The sequence below is a fragment of the Asparagus officinalis genome, chromosome 7 (genome assembly GCF_001876935.1).
Source record: "Asparagus officinalis chromosome 7, Aspof.V1, whole genome shotgun sequence".
NCBI classification, from domain to species: Eukaryota; Viridiplantae; Streptophyta; class Magnoliopsida; order Asparagales; family Asparagaceae; genus Asparagus; species Asparagus officinalis.
In genome coordinates, this window is record NC_033800.1 from 7748053 (window position 1) to 7768913 (window position 20861).

At 38.4% G+C, this 20861-nt stretch overlaps 2 protein-coding genes across 2 annotated transcripts; one reads left to right on the plus strand and one right to left on the minus strand.

The window, feature by feature from the left end:
- Nucleotides 5665–8793, plus strand: LOC109848671 (receptor-like protein kinase HERK 1). Its single transcript, XM_020418295.1, is given in 2 exon segments — nucleotides 5665–6302; nucleotides 6304–8793. Coding segments are annotated over 2 exon segments (2526 nt in total). The 5' UTR covers nucleotides 5665–6074; the 3' UTR covers nucleotides 8602–8793.
- On the minus strand, nucleotides 9461–19373 carry LOC109850483 (calcium-transporting ATPase 1, endoplasmic reticulum-type-like). The gene is given in 9 exon segments (XM_020420495.1): nucleotides 9461–10390; nucleotides 11219–11447; nucleotides 13372–13481; nucleotides 14675–15052; nucleotides 15170–15448; nucleotides 16756–16877; nucleotides 16974–17043; nucleotides 17651–18358; nucleotides 18360–19373. Coding segments are annotated over 9 exon segments (3171 nt in total). The 5' UTR covers nucleotides 19059–19373; the 3' UTR covers nucleotides 9461–9814.

Sequence of the window (20861 nt, forward strand, 5' to 3'; positions counted from 1 at the left end):
GGGGGAGGCGGAGAGGGGGAGATCGAAACCAGAGAGAGAGAGAGAGAGGATCGCGAGAAATTCCTCTTTGTTAAATGATCGGGTCGGGATTTGATAAATGACAAAGGGTGGGGTAGAATTTGAAAACAGTTGTTTTGGGCTTTCAAATTCCTCTGGGGGAGGCGGAGAGGGGGAGATCGAAACCAGAGAGAGAGGGGATCGCGACTTGAAAAGAAAGAGAGGATCGGGTCGGGATTTGATAAATGACAAATGGTTGGGTGGAATTTGAAATCAGTTGTTTTGGGCTTTCAAATTCCTCTTTGTTAAATCAATTGATTTAAAATCTAGGCTCAAATCAGAACCCAAACTAGATATTTGGATTTGAAATACCCTGGATTTTAAATCCAAACCCAAATCCAAGTTCCCAAACACATCCTAAATAAAATCCAAACGCAGGTTACTGGATCCAAAAAGCCCAATGCTTACACGGACCCTTTTTTATTGGAGAAACTGCAACGGGCCAGGCCTAAAAGTTTCGTAATAACCATCTATAATCCTTCTGTTGACATTCTATCGCGTTGAACTTGAAATCGACCTCCACAGTTTTTTTATTTAAAACCTAAATAAGTTCGGTGTTGGTCTGTTAAATTCCAAGCTCTCAAAAGTCACTTTAGTCTAAATTCTCCACAGCCATCGGAAATTGGAATATTAGCTCAGCCCATTATCTCCTGCTTGATTAGCGAACGAAATATTGCAAATTTGATTCCGAACTCTAGTTTTCTCAAGCGTCTACCACGCATTGATGCACGTATAGAGTTTGATCGAGACTGCGATCCACAAATCAAAAATAAAATCAAAAAATATATTACAAACTCGTCTTCAATTAATTTAACCTAATTTGCTTTTTAGTTTGTGCCACGGATTTGCTTGCACGTAGTGTTTTCATGAGGTTGGTCGTGACTGAAATGCTCTCAATTAATCAGACCAGCACTAGACTCATGCACTACGTCTTTATCTTCATCTTCATGGTCCCTTTTGCTTCCAAACGTCCCCACTTTAGTGATAACTTACGTTCTTATCAACTTATGTTGAATGTGGGTGCCTTTTCATAAAGTCAATGAATCATATAATATTTTCTAACGATAATATATGTCCAGAAAGCATGAGACCAGTCCCAACGGCTTTTCATTTTTGAGGTGTTTCGTAAGAATTACTGTGTTGTGCTCCATTTGTTAGTTCTCAAATCTTTGATGGTTCTGGATCGATGAATATAAATCTTATCAGAACGTTAATCCTATATATACAGCAATGGGGTTCTCAAGTCTTTCTACGCGAGCATTATGATAAAATGTATGCTCGGTGTTGTAAATGATAAGATGTAAAATCTGTACAGCAATTAATAGATTTCTCAAGTCTTAACTTCTACGTGAGCATCATGATAAAATGGTTCAAAAAAACACACAATTAGTGAGTATATATCATCAATACTCATCTAAGGTACTATCTTAAAAAGACTATGAATCCGATGGACGGAAATTTCATATATTGATTACCTACGTTTCCGTATGAAGGGCTCATATATAGCCGTATGATCGTACGTATGAAGGGGCTCATAGGCGCCGTATGATCGTACGAGAATAACTTGTGTTTACATCACGTACGTACATATCCTTGAATTTGGTATTTCCTTAGCTGGCTGGCGCAGAATTTTCGTCCTTTTTCGGGTCCACGCTGTCCTAACAATTATTACAATCATAGCATCATCAATGATTGCGTATCAATCTTTTTCATTGTCTATTTTATTTCAGACTTAACCAAAACAAACTGCGTGTTGTGAGGCAAACTTTGACCCCCTCTACTCTACACCTAAAACCAAGGGTTGTGAACTGTCCCCAAGAATATAATCTTCTTCGCCCTTAGCTGTGATTCTTCTCCATTAATGGAGTAGCTCGATTACAGCATGATCATACAAATAACATTAATGTCTCACGGACCCAAATAAGGAATCCAAGGCATGGGACATGTGAGGTGTCACCATCCAGTTGCATGATGCACTGAACAGTGTATCATGCAACCGGATGGTGACACCTCACATGTCTCATGCTTTGGGTCCCCTATTTGGGTCCCTGTAGCAACAACCTACAAATAATATACTTCTTTTATAAGTAATTAATTCGATGTACGTTTGAATTTCATTAAAATCACCAAATGCATATAATATACTACTAGCCCGAGTGTATATATAGACATTTATAGAATCATTGAACGTTCTAATAAAAAAACAGAATTAATATGCAAATATTAAGCGGATATCTTGATTTATGAAATCATTTCAAACGCGATGCAGAAGTAGCGCTTAAAAACATGCAAAATTGGAATTTATACGAATTTATTATCAATTTTTTTAATTTTCTTCATGCAAAATAATATCTAAATTCAAGGAAGTATCAATAGAACATTTTCAAAAAAAAAATATGGCCTGTAAGCTTTAAAGATTTATAATTGCAAATCCAGAAATAAGAAACACTTGAGCATTAGTTACATATTATTTTTATTATTTACGCTTAGTAAGGATAAAAATATATAAATATTATGTATGAAGAATGATCGCAACGGATACTATACTGGCATTCACTCTGTTAGAGCAAGTGCAGCAATGTCCTAGTAAGGAGCTCTTGTTGGAGTGCTCTCAAGCATGGGGCCCACTTAGGAGCTCCCTACTAGGATAAATATTCCAACAAACTCCTAACTAGGAGTTCAAATATTATTAAAAAAATCCATTCTCCTAAAAATAACATTTTACAAATATATTTTAAAACAACAAATCTAATAAAAAATAGTTTTTAATGGACGCCCACCCCTTAGGAGCTCCCAAGTGCTCCACAAATTTGTGGAGCTCTTAGGAGCTCCATGGTGGGCCCCACCGCCAACTAGGACTTAGGAGCTTTCTTAAGAGCTTATTGGAAGGTCTTGGGAGCTTTTCCTTGCCACATAGGACTTAGGAGTCCCCTTAGGTGGCTGCTGCACTGGCTCTTACGAATAGAACCTAAGTAGAGCAAACGCTAATAAATGATGGACACCAATTATTATTATATAAATATCTTTTCATAAGCATATATAAATGTCTATATGCGATTATGCGATTAGCCGTCGTCAATCTTTGCACCATTACGCCCACTTTTGTCTCTTTTCAAAGGTCGGAATAATTGTTTGTTTATTTATTTAAATTTATTTATTTATTTATTCAGTGGGCCTGGCCAAGTTATATTTTTTGCAACTTGCAAAAGTGAGACCAAATGTCACGCAACCGCGTCGAGAGTTGTATTTTAGTTGGAGCCGTCAATATTGGATCCCAGTGTTGAAAATGAGAACAAGTAGAGAAAATAGCTAGCCATCCATATTTTACGTATTTTTCTAGGGAAAAAATTATTTGAATCTTTATTATACTAATAAATTGTTAGGTTTTTCATTATGTGGATATTTAAAAGGTATTTAAAAGGTATTTTCCCTTACAAAGGTATGTTATTATGAATCAAAATTCAAATTAAATAGAAAATTATCATTCTAGAAAGAGCATTTTATTATCATTTAAAATTTAATTGATAATTCATGATAGGTTTATCTTTGAGTTTCCTTTGCGATGAATTCTAAAGTCTCATCCAATATTAAATAATATATAGTATATTATTAATTAACAATTCTAATGAGATAAAATTTTAATGAGAAACAACTAATTAATCTGTCACAACCAATAAAGACATTATACTATAAGTTCTATGGACATAACAATATTTTATAAATAAACTTTTCTTGAATATTGAAACCCTAAAATAACGTAAACATGTGCATTTATTATTATTATTTAGTATTGGAGAAGGCAAACTATTTCTTATTTATTTCCAGTAATTGCAAATTATGATCAAAGCTTAAGACAAAAAAAAAAGGATCTTTCCGTATAAAACGTTCTTCTAATTAATTTATGGATTGAAAGGCACTTCATCTTGATAACAAATTACTCCAAAATGCCTGCCGCAATAACCTAAACAATCTTATATATTGTCCTCAAGTTGCAAACACAACATCCTCTAAATAATTCTTAATCCTCACAAAAAAAGAATTAGTTAATCATAATCTCGCCATTAGCGCCAAAATCCTAGCTTTGTTCAAGATTGACTTTGACCAAGCCTCAATCACAAAATATTGTGCATGTATCAACAAACGTGTTCACTATAACGGAGAGGTCAATTTTATTATATAAATCTTAATTATTTTAGGATCTCATTAAATAAGTTCGCGCTTTTAACTACTACATGTAGTAGTTAACATCACAAAGAGGTATCCATAGCTTCTAGGGATTAGGTGGCAAGATTCATGGATTTAGGTTAGAGTTATGGTAATAGAGGAAAACATAGGTTTGGACCTAGATTAATTTAGTTGTGATTCAATCAAGCACGAGCACATTTGTGAGGTTAGGCATGCTAAACTTGAGTTAGCTCAACGTCTAAGATCAAATATAAGCTATAATGCCGTAGAGGAGCGCCATTTATGTGCGTAAAATTTAAACGGTAGTTTTTATCAATTTTAGTAAAAGTAAATATGATTTCCGTCCAAAACCCCTAAAACTTAACTATATATCTTCGTATTGTGCCGAATGACAACTATGAACATTTTTTATCTCTACATTGCTATATATTTATGTTTGCGAAGAATATAAACATCAATTTTCATTAGAAACGTCAAATTTAAAAATCAACATATCGAATTGGAAATATTTGACAGTCAATTACGATACAAACAAGAACGAAGGGGGGGGCGAATTAATCGAGTGGCCCCTGCATTTGCGGCGCACGTGGAGTGCCCACCTGAATAGGGGGGGGCTTGCGGTAGTGGGTGCGAAAAAAACTTGCGGATGAGATGAGGCTATGTTTGATAGGCGCTGTTTCCTGTATGGGCTTAAGAAGGCATCGAAAGCGAAAAGTTCCATCGAGGGACAGAAACAACAAATAAAGATCTCATGTTTTTTCACATAATTGTTCTCTTGAACAAACTTTCAAAATCACCTCAAACCAACTTTTTCCTCTCTTAAAGTAGACCTTTTTATGTTTTTATTACAGAAACAGAATCACTTTCTGACCACGTCAGCACCATGGCCAGAAAGTAGGTCTACTTTTTAAACACATTCCTAATTAGTCGGGGTTGCCAACTCCGACTAATTTGCAAGTTGCAACTGAGGTCTAAATTAGTCGGGTTGGCAACCCCGTCTAATTAGGAAGGTGTTTTAAAAAAATAGACTCGCTTTTTGGCCACGGTACTGACAAAACCGAAAAGTGAGTGTGTTCCCGTAATAAAAACGTAAGGTCTAGTTTTAGAAGAAAAAAATTTGATTTGAGGCCATTTCGAAAATTTCTTCTTGTTCTCCTTTTTATTGTGAAATCCGAATTTTCTATTTGATTAAATTTTTCCTCAAATGTCAGGTGGCATCTTTTGACTGGGCAGCTGCTGAGAATATCCTCCTCCTTAAGGAAAATTTTAAAATCTCATGTGGGGCCCGGTGCACTATAGCATATGAGAGAGGGGTGTGGTTTGAGATATGGTTGGGGGGGGGCCCCCCAGCCACCATTCCTCCCCGTTTTTTTTTTTTTTTTTTTGATTTTTATTTTTTTAAGAGCCTATAATAAGATACAGCAGCAGTTTTCCTTTGTACTTTAATCTCTCTCTTTCTCTCTCTCTCACTCTCCAAAATTTGCAGCATCCATTTGTAGCTCCCAGAGATTGTGAAACAAAGAGAGAGAGAAAACAAGAGAAATCTCGGATTTTGCGCTGAAGATCAGTAGCCGCTTCGAGAGGAGGTTCAAAGGTGACACCTTTCCCCTTTCTTTCCTCTCAAAATCGTTCCTTTTCCAGCTGCAGAAACCCAAAATTGGATCTTCACCTGCTCCCCGCACGGTGCTCGTCACGGGGCCTCCCTGCTTACCAAATCGCCGGAAGAGGTGGGCGCGACTTGAAATTGAGCTATTCGGTTTAAAACTGGGGTTTTGGGTTTCTGCCTCAAAAGGCTCGGGTTCGTTTCCTTACTACCCCCGCGTATTTCTGAGATGGGCGTCAAAAATCACGAATTGGGATTCGTTTTCTTGCCGATCGCGTGCCTGATTTGTGCCTGTGACGCCTTCACCCCTGCTGACAACTACCTGATAGACTGCGGTTCTTCGACGAACGTGACCGTTGCCGGTCGAACTTTCGCGGCTGATTCGTCCGCTTACGCCACCGTGACAACCAAAAACTCCACCTTCGCCAATGCCAGCTCGAACTCGGTCTCGTCCTTCGACCCGCCTCGACCCGCCGGAGCTCTACCAAACCGCCCGCGTCTTCGTCGGCCCCTCGTCCTATTCGTTCTCCATCCAGGAACCCGGTCGCCATTTCGTCCGCCTCTACTTCTTCCCTTTCCAATCCAAATCCTTCAACCTCACGAACTCCACGTTCTCGGTCACGACCCAGGGCGCCCTCCTCCTCAACGATTTCCAGCCGTCCCCGACCGCGGTTCTCAAGGAGTTCTTGCTGAACGTTACGGATAGCGACCTCATCGTATCCTTCGTTCCGTCGGAATCCTCCACCGTTTCCTTCGTCAACGCGTTGGAGGTCGTTTCGGTCCCCGACGACCTGATTCCTGATTCCGTTCAAGCGATCAACCCCGTGGGAAACGGAAGCGCGAGTGGAAACTACAAGGGTTTGTTAGAGAAAACATTGGAGACCGTTTATAGAATCAACATGGGGGGCCCTAAAGTTTTTCCCAACAACGATACTCTTTCGAGAACTTGGTTTCAGGATGAGAAGTTCCTTCTTGATCCGAATCTATCGCAATCCAAATCCTTCTCGGGTCAGATCAGTTATATGCAAGGAGTGACACGGGAAGACGCACCTGATATCGTTTATGCTACTTGTACAGAATTGGCACCGACCAACGCGTCGACTGACAATGCTATCTTCAACGTGACGTGGAAATTTGATGTTGATGCTAGTTCTTTATACTTTGTGAGAATGCATTTCTGTGATATAGTTAGTATAGCAGCGCATAATCTCCTGTTTGATGTTTACATTGGAACCCAATCTGCGTTGAACGATTTTGATATCTCCAGTTTGACATTAGGCTCCCTCGCCACCGCAGTTTACCAAGATTTTGTTGTACCGACTTCTGAAGGGACTACTAAACTTACAGTTAGTATTGGCCCTTCAATTGATACTAGTTCTGAGCCTGATGGAATTTTAAATGGGCTTGAGATTATGAAGGTCATGAATAGCTCTGGTGCCTTTATTGTCGTTGCTTCTTCTGGATCAAAGAGTAATCTTGGTATCATATTGGGTGCTGTTTTTGGTGCAATAGCTGCGCTAATTCTAGTTGTTGTCGCAATTTTGCTTATCAGAAGAAGGAAAATTGCAACAAAGCAACATTCGAAGACTTGGGTTCCTTTCTCGGTTAACGGTATGACTACAAACAGTGTAGGCAGTAGAGTATCCAATGGAACAACTGCTACATCAGGTCAAAATGCGAATCTTGGCTATCGATTCTCCTTCACTGTGATACAAGAAGCTACTAATAATTTTGATGAAAATTGGGTGATTGGAGTTGGAGGTTTTGGCAAAGTTTATAAAGGAGTTCTAAGAGATGACACCAAAGTTGCAGTGAAACGAGGAAACCCAAAATCTCAACAAGGCCTCAATGAGTTCCGTACTGAAATCGAGCTTCTCTCTAGATTGCGCCATCGACATTTAGTTTCCCTTATCGGGTTTTGTGATGAAGGGAACGAGATGATTCTTGTGTATGAATACATGGAGAAAGGATCTCTCAAGAGCCATTTATATAACTCTGACCTCCCTAATCTCAGTTGGAAGCAAAGACTTGAGATTTGCATTGGATCTGCAAGAGGGCTTCATTACCTCCACACAGGCTCAGCAAAAGCCATCATTCATCGAGATGTCAAGTCTGCAAACATTCTCCTTGACGAGACTCTCTTGGCAAAAGTCGCTGATTTTGGTTTATCAAAGACTGGGCCTGAGCTCGATCAGACCCATGTAAGCACTGCGGTCAAAGGAAGCTTTGGATATCTCGATCCTGAGTACTTCAGAAGACAACAGTTAACTGATAAATCTGATGTTTACTCTTTTGGTGTTGTATTGCTTGAAGTTCTTTGCGCAAGACCGGTGATTGATCCTACACTACCGAGAGAGATGGTGAATTTGGCTGAATGGGGCATGAAGTGGCTCAAGAGAGGAGAATTGGATCAAATTGTGGATGCTCGAATTGCTGGAAGTATAAAGCCCGATTCTTTGAGGAAATTTGGGGAGACTGTCGAAAAATGCTTGGCTGATTATGGAGTTGAGAGGCCAACAATGGGGGATGTACTGTGGAACTTGGAGTATGCGTTGCAACTTCAAGAGGTGGACTCGAGTGTTTCGGAGGTGAATAGTATCAATAGGATCGTTGAGCTCTCTTCCCAAGTTGAAAATATCGGTACTCTTCAGAGTGTTAGAGTTGAGGGGAATGTTGATGGATCCACGAATGACGATCTTTCGGAGATTTCCATGAGTAGGGTTTTCTCCCAATTGATCAAGTCTGAAGGAAGGTAAGTGTGGTCCGTCTATGTTACCGTTTGGAATGGTTTGGTGAATGATTTTTTTTACCCAATTTTTACTTAGTTTTATGTAATTAAGCATGAAAGTTCAAACTCTCTCAGGGTGTAAGTATCGAGATTGGTGCTTGTGGTATGCCTCTTTCAGTATATTGTTTGATACCTTCCAATTAAGCTATTTTTGAGGAAACAATATGCTCAGCGTGCGCGCTCTTAATGAATGTATTGTACAAAGACTTGATAAAAATCACATGTTTGTGTCTTCAGAGTTTTGCATTTGAAACATTATCAAAATCAGATCAACTTCTGTATAAGAGATGGTTCGATTGGTAGGAAGTAGAATTTGCCGGTAAGCAAAAGGTGGTAATGCAGTAATAACGACGGACATTGCCACCAAATCACTTGTAATAAAAGCTGCATCGTTTGATTTATGATGAATTGTCTGTGCTATGAATGGAGAAGTTACAGCAAATGCAGCCAAATTGGCGAGACAACAAATATCGTCGCATTTTGTTTTTCTACTTCTTTTTCCATAATCAGGTTTATAATGCGTAACTCCTTGTTGACAAGAGATATCTAGTCCAAATATAATGAAGCAGACTCGGGCCAAATTTACCCCCAAAAAAGACGACGTTTATAGTTCTGTATAGCATCAAACATATTTCCTTGGAAGATAAATTTCAGCATCCGTAACCATGAAACATCGAAACAAAATGCCATGATAATTGCCTAGGAAAAGATCAGCCAAATTGTTGCGACAATAATAAGTGAACCTGCATAAACAATTCGCAAAAAATAAAAATAAATAATTGAACTTGGGCGATCCTGCATTAGACACCACCCGCTACAAACTAATCTGATTCTAAGTCACCTGAAAATGTCAATTATTTATAAAGCATCGACCCCAAAACTTTTGGTCTCATTTATAACAGTACAATTGCTCCATCCGCACTTGGCAAATAAAGCGTACTAACATGAATCTAAGCTGCACTGCACTAACAGAATCACCTAAAAAAAAATTACTGGTAATACAGCAATTTGCTAAATTACGAAAAATCGCTTGTGAAATTGTAAACAATCCACTGACATTCCCAGTGCTTCAATATTGAGAGAGTACTAGAATCCTAAACAATTCAATTTCAATGTGAATTGAGATCCCAGAACAGATTATCTCAATAAAAGTCAGCGTCTCCATGAAGAAACCAAATCAATCAATCATCTTTGCGTTTTGAAGAATGACTGTCAACCTTCGAAGAGCTACACCTTCCAATGAACTTGAGAACTTCATCTATGAGGATAACAGGGAAAGCAACCGCTAATACCAAAAGCCATTCATTGAAGCTAAGGGGCACGATTCCAAACACTTGAGCAAGGAATGGCACATACAGGATAAGAAAATGCAAGGCGAATGAGACTGACATGGCCAACAGAAGCCAAGGGTTGACCCAAGGAGGCATGCTCAAGAGGCTGACGTCTTCTGACAAGGCATTAAGCGAATTGAACATCTCGATGGCAACTAAGACAGAGAGAGATAGTGTCATTGCCTTCACTTTACCGGTCTGGAAATAGTCGCAAGGGTTCTCATCAAAGGAGATGGTTCGTGCTCCAGCAGTGAATGGTGAGGCCTTGAAGCCCTCCCATGTTGGGCATTGGTCCCAGTTTGAGAGCTGGGAATAGGTGATGAGGGTGTGGCCATCAGTGCTCAAGTCTATTCCTAAGAAAGAGCCATGAGTGTACCATATAATAAAGACACCAACAGTGGCAACTCCCACATAAAGTCCAATGACCTGCGTGTTGCACAAATAAATGAAGTCAGTCTCTTCAGGAAAGGCCAGCAGGCATTTCTTTCTGGGTTAATTACGGACAGATCCCCTGTACTATCACCCAATTGCGGATAAATGCCCTGCAGTTCTATTGTTGCATATAGATGACATGCGTGGATATTTTGTTACTCTTTTACCCTCAGGAGATATATTTGTCCCCCCCAAAAAAAACTCTTTCTCAGCGGGTCTATCTGCAACAATAGAACTATAGGGGGTCTACACTCAATTAGGCGGTAGTACTGTGGGTTTATCAGCAATTAACCCTTTCTTTTTTGAGAGAGACCAGAGTCATGCACAATTAATTGATTCTCAGTAAGTTGGTAACAAAATAGCAGATTATATAATATCAGGTTTTGGAATAGAAAAATGATTCTTTTCAGAGAGTTCTGGTTGTATTTGAATCATTTCTACAAAGAGAAATAAAGTAAAAGAGAGGGATGAGAAAATAGTAGGCGACTAAGGAACTTTAAAGAATCTAGATGCCTGTAATGACAGTATTCAAGAAAACAACTGCTCGTCCTCCATATTAAAATTTGATATATATTTGAAAACAACTATGTCAATCCACTGTTTATTCAAATGTTAAAGATACTTGACTGAGTAGCCAAGTAACGACAGAGATGGAATAAGGCAGGAACATGGCCTCTAAAATTATCTATATATGTACTCAACTTATTTTCCAGAGGAATAGAGTACCCCTTTTCATATTTAGCATCTGAAGTCAGATGAAATTGTTTAATGGAGGTCTTTGAAGTATTAAAAATGACAAAATATGATAAGAGCGTATCTTACCAGATAGCGAAATAAAATCCATGCATTAATTAATGAGTCATCACTTCTCCGTGGGGGTTTTCTCATAATGTCTCTATCTGGTGGATTAAATCCCAGAGCTGTAGCAGGAGGGCCATCAGTGACAAGATTGACCCATAAGAGTTGAACCGGTATCAGCCCTTCAGGAATTCCTAGTGCTGCAGTTAAAAATATGCAGGCAACTTCACCGATATTTGATGAGATCATGTACCTAAGATAGTAACAAGAACACATGAAATTAGGCACTTAATCATCATTTTTTTAACAACTATCTGGAAAGGATGTTATCATCTATACAAGGAAAGTGATGCCAATCACCATATTACTGCTTGTAGAAATAGAAGTAAGGAAAAATAGCCACCCGTAAAATTGAAAGAAAGTGATGTGCCCACCACCCTGAGATTAATTGACACAGCACACTCATCTACACGTTTTTCAGTGGTTCCTTCCTCGAAAAATGCGAGCTAAGATAGATTACCTGAGTTCATAAGAAGTATTATACCTTAGATCTTCTAGCTCATGTTCCATGTTGAACTATTCACTAAGTATGTGCGACGTACTCTTCCGCTTGCCCTAATAATTTACTAGGTGATATAGAGTTCAAAAATGAGCCACCAAGGACATCCTAGTGTGGTGCGACTTTGCTCCATGCGGTACTTAATTTTATGCACCTTCGGCTGGTGTTAAGATCTGATACTATATATCATTTATCGAGCAAGGACTTATCAACAGGTCACTTGTTGTGAAGTTGATAAGTTGAACATGCTTACTACAAAAATTTTCAATGGCTCCATCGTCAACATTATTAGCTACATAGGCATGCTTTTGTATCAAAGATCCATTAAACAAGGTTTTAAATATCAGCCGACATGTCGGTTTAAGGGCTTGCGTGACACGACGTGGACGTTTTCAACTCGTATGTCGGTTTTCAGGGCCAAATCGGAAATATCGGGGCCATATCAGGCATATCGGCCGATTTTTCAGCCTTGAAAAATCGGCCGATACGACCCTTTTTTTAGATCTGTTTTTTGCTATCGGGTTTGGGTTTAGTGATAAAAACCCAAACACGTTTGACCCGTTCTCATGTTTAAGGGTTTCTTATGAACCCGACTGGAAAAAAAAGAAAAATTAGGGTTACAACGAACTTGAGAACCGATCACTCGTTTCGTGAACGACGACGCCATTCCCCACCTCCATCTCATACCCCCATCGTCCATCTCCCGTTACGCCCCGAAATCCGAACCCCAACCGAACCCAAGGGCGGCAGGGTATCCCGTCGTCGGGGTAACTCATCCGAAGGAACCCAAGCAGACAAAGAAGAAGAAGAAGAGCCCCGGCACAACCTCCCTGTGACGTCGGAATCCACCCATCGCCGGCGCCCCCTCTAGAATTTATAAAGTATGCTTATATTGAATTTAGGAATGGTTAGATTACATTTAAGACGTGATATTATACATATGCGTACCACCCGATATGACAATCCGATATTTAGTCCATGTCCCCCGATATATCCCTAATTTCCACTATCTGACATGAACCTGACATCCGACATTTAAAACCTTACCATTAAATCATGATCATCTTGGATTATTCACTTGGGGTATGACATCTTCCCAGTGTATTCAATCAGAAGGTAAGGAATAATAGCATTTATGTCCATGTCTCATTGGATTTGGTCACTGCAAGTTTAGCCCTGTGCATAATATATCAAAGCCTAAAAGCTCGTAACAGCCCTCTGTATAGCAGGGAAAAGGTCTACTCGACTATTTTCCTCCCTTTTCCCCAAAGTAACAATACATAAATATTATAAAAGTAGCTGTGTGACTCTCTTAGATCAATGATGTAAAAGGCTGATCCACAGGTGAGCCTATGCCTTCGAAGTGACATCAATCTCAATAAAACATAGCCTATGAGCAACAAATTTGTTAAAGCTACCAAAAGTCGGTTAGTCACCAGAGTCACAAAAGTCTCATATCTCAAATTCATCAAGATTTCACTTCAGAAATAATCATATCCATATCTATATTAACCATTTAAGTTATTCCCACTAAGAAATCTACAATATTTAATTCAATGAGTAGCAAGTTAAAAGAAAATGTAGAAAACACTAAGATGAATATGAAGGGGGAAAAAACCTTATAAAAGCCTTCATGTTGTTATAGATAGATCTTCCTTCACCAACCGCTGCAACTATAGTACTGAAATTATCATCTGCTAACACCATGTCCGAGGCTTCCTTAGCAACCTGGAATACAGAAAGTACACTTTTCTATCATCATCAACAACAGGCAAGAATTACTAATAAAATGATTTGAGTACTCTGTACAACCCGTCCCTTCAATCATTAACATCAACGGATAGAGACATGAAGCTGGTAAAATGTATTGTCAGCATGAGAGATGCCACAGTAGCTCTCATCAGAGCAAGATGTGATAATCAGTGGTAAGTCAAAACGGATCCAGTTTCTTTAAATAAAGAAATAATTGGACCAAGAAGTAATTTTCTTTGTTAGGTCAAACTGGATCCACATGGGATTAACTTTTTTATGTTAAGATTGAACAGTTTATATTGTGTTAAATAGATAAAGTTTAACCACATCACTTGGCCAAAAAAATCTACCAGGGACTATCAACTAACCCCAATGTAAACGGAATATGTAAGACAACTGCAAGCCATAGAATGGATTACCAACTCTTCTCACTGTTTTTTCAGTCTAAATGGAATATATAAGACAATAACAACCATCAATAGTACAAAATTTAAAGCATCAGTTTTCTAGCTGTAGTTTTATCTACTTCATCACTAGCTGCCTAGTGGTATCCAAAATTGAGAGGAGATTTGTCCAATTACACAGGCTAAGCTAAACGGCAATTTAAGTTTAAGACATTTTGAGATAACTACAGCAGGGTTCGCATATCTCAGTTCAATATTCTCGCGAGTGCAACCCACAAAAGTCAACACCCTAAATAAAATTGTTCTGATTAAATAAACATGGGAAAGATATCATATGGATGCAAACATGCTACATCTGTTGATGATCTGAGCCAACCTAGGGGCCACTGGTTTGACCAGCATTAAGAAAACTTTTAGACACGTGCATGTAGTCCTCCACCCCAAGCCCTTGTGCCCAAAACAAAGGGGAAAACAAGAAAACTAAAACCAAGCACAACATGCAACTGCCAACTTTATATTGAGGAAGAAAATACTTGATGGAAGATTGAATGTGATGAATTCAAGCACAAAATGAATTATGCAACATACACGCATACATAATGTACATGCCATACTAAAATGTACCTAACATTTAAAAGGTACATACGCATATGGTTGATCGTCAGGCAGAAAACCTTAAAAGATAACTTTATCAAGGGACACTTTGATGTGAAACGGGATATAATATAAAAAGAAAAGATGAACAAACATTATATAGAAGATTACCTCAGTTCCTGCAATGCCCATAGCAATACCAATATCAGCCATTTTCAGAGCAGGGGCATCATTCACCCCATCCCCCGTCATTGCCACAACCTCACCATCTTCTTTCAGCAATCTCACTACCTCTTGTTTATGCCTAGGTTCAGCCCTCGAGAACAGAAGCCCACCTTTTTGTCTTAAAAGAGTCTTTTTATCCGGGTGAGACATAAATTCTTTCCCAGTGAGGCTCTTCCCGCTGAAATCTTCGTCAGGTGCAAATACACCTATATCGCGACAAACAGCTTCTGCTGTTTCTTTGTTATCGCCTGTTATTACCATTACTCGAATCCCAGCTGCTCTACAATCCTCAATCGCCTTGTGCACCTCTTCTCTTGGAGGATCCTATGACGATAATAATGATGACAATAAAATCAGCCAATGCATTTGTGGGAAACCGGAGTTTATATAAAGTATGATATGTCTGGATATTTATATAGAGAACAGTATGCATCATCTCACCCGAAGTCCAACCATGCCGACAAATATGAGGTTACTTTCAATGGATGAATAATTAGAGGGATCAAGTAAGAGCTTGTGAGCTGGATGGTCTTCGCCATCATAAGTTGAGAAATCTGATAGATCGTCCTTGTATGCAAAACCCAAACAACGCAAAGCGTTTGTTGACATCTCATGAAGAGCATCTAAAATAACAGATTTTGAAGTATCATCCAGTAGCACAACAGAACCATCAAGCAACTGAATATAGGTACTTCTCTCTAACAAACTTTCAACAGCACCCTGTCAATAATAGATTTCTCAATCAATCACCACAAAATTTATAAACAAGATAATTATTAATTATACAAAAAAAGGTTTAAAGATAAAACATATCATATATTTATAAAAAATAGAAATGAAACCATGAAGAGAACGGAAAAACTTTTTCAGAGAAAACTGTAATGCACAAGCAGGAAGCAGAAAAGTACATCTGCAGATGTCAAAAGAACTATATGGACACAACAGATATGGACAAGTCAGTTAATGTACAGACATGTCATTAAAAAATTCTGCTTCATAAACTTTTGAACTGATTCCTTAGGGGTAAAATAAACGTCTACCTCACACAGAGTTACATGTCCAGAGAAGGGAACTACATCCCGCATGCAAGAAGACAAAATAGAAAACTATGCACAACAATCAACAAATTATGGTCTGTTTCTAAGAAATATGGAAGAACCCCAATTAGGAATTCAGGATGCTTACAAACCTTAGAACCATGAAGCCAATAAATAGTTATCACAGCTTGGATTCCTCAAAGGAATATCAACGCTTTCCGTTTACTACAAGCAACTCTACGATGCATCCCTTTACTACAAGAAACTATATGTTAATTATTGTGCATAGACAACTATGGAATTGGTACATGTATTATTTTACACAAAATAAAAATGATTAAATAAATGAGCTAAATCTTTCCAAATATATTATAAATGTCCTTCCTTTATTATATATACTCATGGTGAAAGAAAGACTGGCTTCAAGGTACCATGGCTTGCCTATGGAACAACGTGCCAATGCCCATTCCCTCTCGTATTTCAACCTCATAATTTGTATATTCAAAATTACCAAAATACTAAATTGATTAAATAAATGAGCTAAATCTTTCCAAATATATTTAAAAGTCCTTCCTTTATTATATATATACTCAAGGTGAAAGAAAGACTGACTTCAAGGTGCCATGGCTTGCCCATTTAACCACCTGCCAATGCCCATTCCCTCTCGTGTTTCAACCTCATAAATTGTATATTCAAAATTACCAAAATGCTAAATTCTAAATCTATCCTTCCAACAACCACAAGCTTAAGAGAACCGCCTCTTATTCCAACCCGAATTTAACTTTCTGCAGGGATGAAATTTACAAAAAGAAGCATACACCAAAAACCATTATTAAAACGAATTTACTATATGTGGAGGAATATATTATGTCTTATATTTGTCTGCAAACAACAATGTCAACAAAATGGGGAAAATGAGAGCAACAGTTTAACAATTCAAGCACGTGCTTTAATTACAAGATGAAAGGGAGAGTTATAATATGACAATACCTTTACAAGTAAGGAATTCCTTCCCGATTTTGATTTCACAATAACTCCCATTGATTTTCGAGTGCGATCAAACTCAAGGGTTGCTATCCTTTGGGAAGATGTGCTCCACCACTGACAGCATCCTTTCAGTCAAAAGAATGAGCAAAAGATTAGTTAACACGTCTGCTTAAAAAATATAGTGTTTAATAACAAAAGGAAAAACAAAATAAATTACATACGTAATAACCCATCAGATTCCAGTAATAAAGGGTTACATCCTGCTGGTACTCCCATTTTCTCAACCAGGACCTGAAAAGAGAAAAAATGCTAAAAGTTAAAAAGTAACAAGATAAACCAAATTTATGCAATGCACCAACAATAAAATAGCTCCTGTCGCAAACTTATCATGCTCAAACCCTTCTAGTTTTTCATTCAGGTCTATATTATATGGTTCCCACCAAGAAAAAAAAGACACAATAATTTTTTTCCCCGATAGCTAAAACCCCACAAAACAGTTTATACAGGACACACAAATCATAAATATGCTCAACTTCTGATGTGTATGCCCTAACAGCAAGTCACAGGTTAAAACATAATAAGGGTCCATTAAAATTTTTAAATAAATACATATTTACTCAACAATGTTGGCAAAATTGTTCAATGGTGCACTACTCAAGTCAGGAATAGATAAACTAACTACATGGCCAATAATTAAAATGAAGTAATGAAACAAGAGACGTGAGAAAAACTAACATAAGGTTCTTCTGCTTAGGTATAAAAAGGTGTCAACAAGTAAAATTAGATAGTGAAAATTTATTTAATTAAAGATAATATCATATGTTCTCTTTTAACAGCAAAGTTTAGAAACGAAATGAAATTTAATCAAACATGTAACTTATGGTTATTAGTTTCTTACCTTCAAAGCTGCCTCTGTCGGCATCCCACTGGCAACATACTGATGCCCTGAATGAGCAATACTTGCATCATTGCAAACAGCAGCAATCTTTGCGATCATTTGAAGATTAGCATCCATGTTGCTACTTGGCCAATCATGAATCTTCCCATCACAAGGATCATAAGTAGTTCCCTCCACCTTAAAGGTCCGAGGACTATCTGTCCACCGCCCCATTGCCAAAAGCCTCACTGCTGACATCTGATTCGTTGTCAAAGTCCCAGTTTTATCAGAGCAAATCACAGTGGTGCACCCTAAAGTCTCAACACTTGGCAATTTCCTCACTAGTGCATTCTTCTGTGCCATCTTCCTCGTCCCTAATGCCAAGCAAGTCGTAATCACAGCAGGTAACCCCTCAGGAATTGCAGCAACAGCCAAAGCCACTGCAATCTCGAAATAGTATGTACACTTCTCGAACGAAAACTTGAAATTCCTTGGCCACCCATCAACATACTCCCAAGTCAGGAAGTATTTCACATTAATAAGCCAAACCAAAGCACAAATTACACCGATTATAGCAGTCAAAGCCTCTCCGAACTCATTCAGTTTCTTCTTCAACGGTGTATCATCATCCTCTTGTGAAGCCTCATGGATTTGCGAGTGAATTTTACCGATCTCCGTATTCATCCCAGTTTGAACTACCATACAAACACAACTTCCATTCACAACAGTCAGTACCCGCAAACACCATAGCACTCTTCCCTGAACATATCGAGTCTCACAACTCAATTCTCCGGTTAGTTTTATTCACAGCCTCACTCTCCCCAGTTAAAGACCCCTGCTCAACTCTCAGGGTCGAGCTTATCAAATAAAGAACCCTCATATCGGCCGGTACCTTATCCCCAACCCTAAGCTCTACAATATCCCCCGGAACAAGATCTTTCGCAGGCAAATCTGGGGTAAAAACCCCATCTCTTTTCACAGTGGCATGCTCCGATTGGATCTCTTTCAAAGCTTCCAATGCTTTCTCCGCATTGTTCTCTTGCCAAACCCCAACAATAGCATTCACAATAAGGATAAAAAAGATCACCAACGGCTCCACAAACGCAGTGATCCCCATCTCGCCACCTTCATCTCCATCATACCAAGCGAGCACGAAAGAGACGACGGCGGCAACGAGAAGGATTCGGACAAGAGTATCATTGAACTGCTCTAGAACTAGCTGGAAGATCGACGGCCCAGAGTGCTTCTCGAGCTCGTTCGGACCGTAGATCTTGAGCCTCTTCAAAGCTTCGGCCGACGTGAGACCTTGATCGGCCGAGACCTTGAAATGAGACTCGCATTCAGGGATCGTTTTCGACCAAGCAGGGAAATTTAAATGAGGAGGGTCCAGATCTGCTCTCTCCCCTCGATCTTGCCCTCCTTTTCCCATTCCCGATGAGAATCAACCCCAATATTTCAAATAAAATCGAGGAAATCCACGAAAGTTTTCTTTAAAAAAGCATGGATCTCAAACGAATGAAACCAAAAACCCTAGAACAAGAATTCTATCTAAACAAAACGTACTGCGATTGAACTAAAATAATCTCCTGGATTCGAAGATTTTTAGCGTCGAAGAACGAGAGAGCTAGGGTTTGGTTACCGAAATCGGTTGGAGTTCGACTTCGATTTCTCTCGTCCTCGCTCTTTCGTTTCCGTGAAGAAAGGAGAGAGACGCCTTTTTAAAGCGACGATGGGTTCCGGTTCCGCTTTCGCTTTCGGCGCTAACCTCTTTGGGAAGCCTATTTGCAGAACAGCCTCCAGTTATTGGATATTTGCAAAACGTAACTACGAACCATAGGTAAATCTTTTGAAATACTCTTTTAGTGATTAAATTTTCATTCTGTACAAAAATTGGCTCATTTGATTTTTCTTAGCTACAAAGTCGAAGAGTCAAATAATTTCCTACATTGAATCCAGACAAATTTTTACAAGATAATTATATGTAGTATTTGAACTACCAAAATTTTACATGGTTGTTATTATAGTACCCCATTGATGCAAAAACTGTAGCCACCAGACACACTGCTACTTATCATTTTTCCTCACAAAAATAAAAGCATTAGAAAATTAGCAGGGTTAGACTTTGTTGAAATAAGCATAAGAGAATAGGTTTGATTGTTGGAATAGTGAAAAAAAAGATATTCTTAGGATATCCTAACCGGACTGTATAAATATAATCTACTAAACATAGTTGCATTATTCAACTTATACTTCATAAATTATATATAAACATATCAAGATAATGGAAATCTTATTTAACTTGAAAACCTCGTAACAATTGACAACAAACAATTGTATAATGATATGAGAACGAAACAATTCTTAATAAAAAAATTAACTAAAAGAATAGTTTTAGAAAACCAGCTGTAAAGTAAGATTATTAGCAAAGAAAAAGACTATAAAGGGCAGATTCATACTTTCTAATAGTTTAGTTCTCAATAAAAAGTCAAATAGAAATAAGTTAATGCTAGAGACCTTTTGCGATATTTTGCAAAATATATGCATATGTATTTGCAAAAAGCCTGTAACCTAAGGTGCTAAACAACATTTCACATCTTAAACAACATTTGCAGGGATCTTCTTTGGACCACGTGACATCAAGAAGCCTTTCACCATCAAAAAACAAAATAAAAAATTGCATAAAAAACAATAGAGTCCTTGAAACGAAATTTCCAGAGGGCGTACACTTGACCTAAAGTAATTAAAGATCGGATGATTGGTTGACGAATCAATTTGTTCTCGTTGGTCTATTTTACTTAACCGGTGACCCCAGTGATCCACAAACGACGAAGACCCAGTTGGTTTTGGGCCAGAAGACAAGGGCCACGTGAATGCATCTTCGTTGGGTCTTGGGTTCATGGGGGTCCTCACGTGACAGTCTTAACGTGGTCCGGGATGCAACTCATCGGATACTGTGGATTTTGAGGGGCTCGGAGGGCCAAAATTTAGATAATATATAAACAGAGGGGAATTCTATAATTTGGAACCAATGAAATGCCTTCGCTCGCGAGAAAGATGTTCTTCTTGTTTTGGAATTTTGCTTTAGATGCGCATAAACTACTTCTTGAGGGATTTTTTTTTTCTTAATTAGTTCCAAGAGGACAAATATAAGTGTCGTGTTGGAATATTACAAGTGCTAACTTTTCTTTACAATGTTCAATGGATTAGAAGTTCAAATTCCATAGCTATAAAT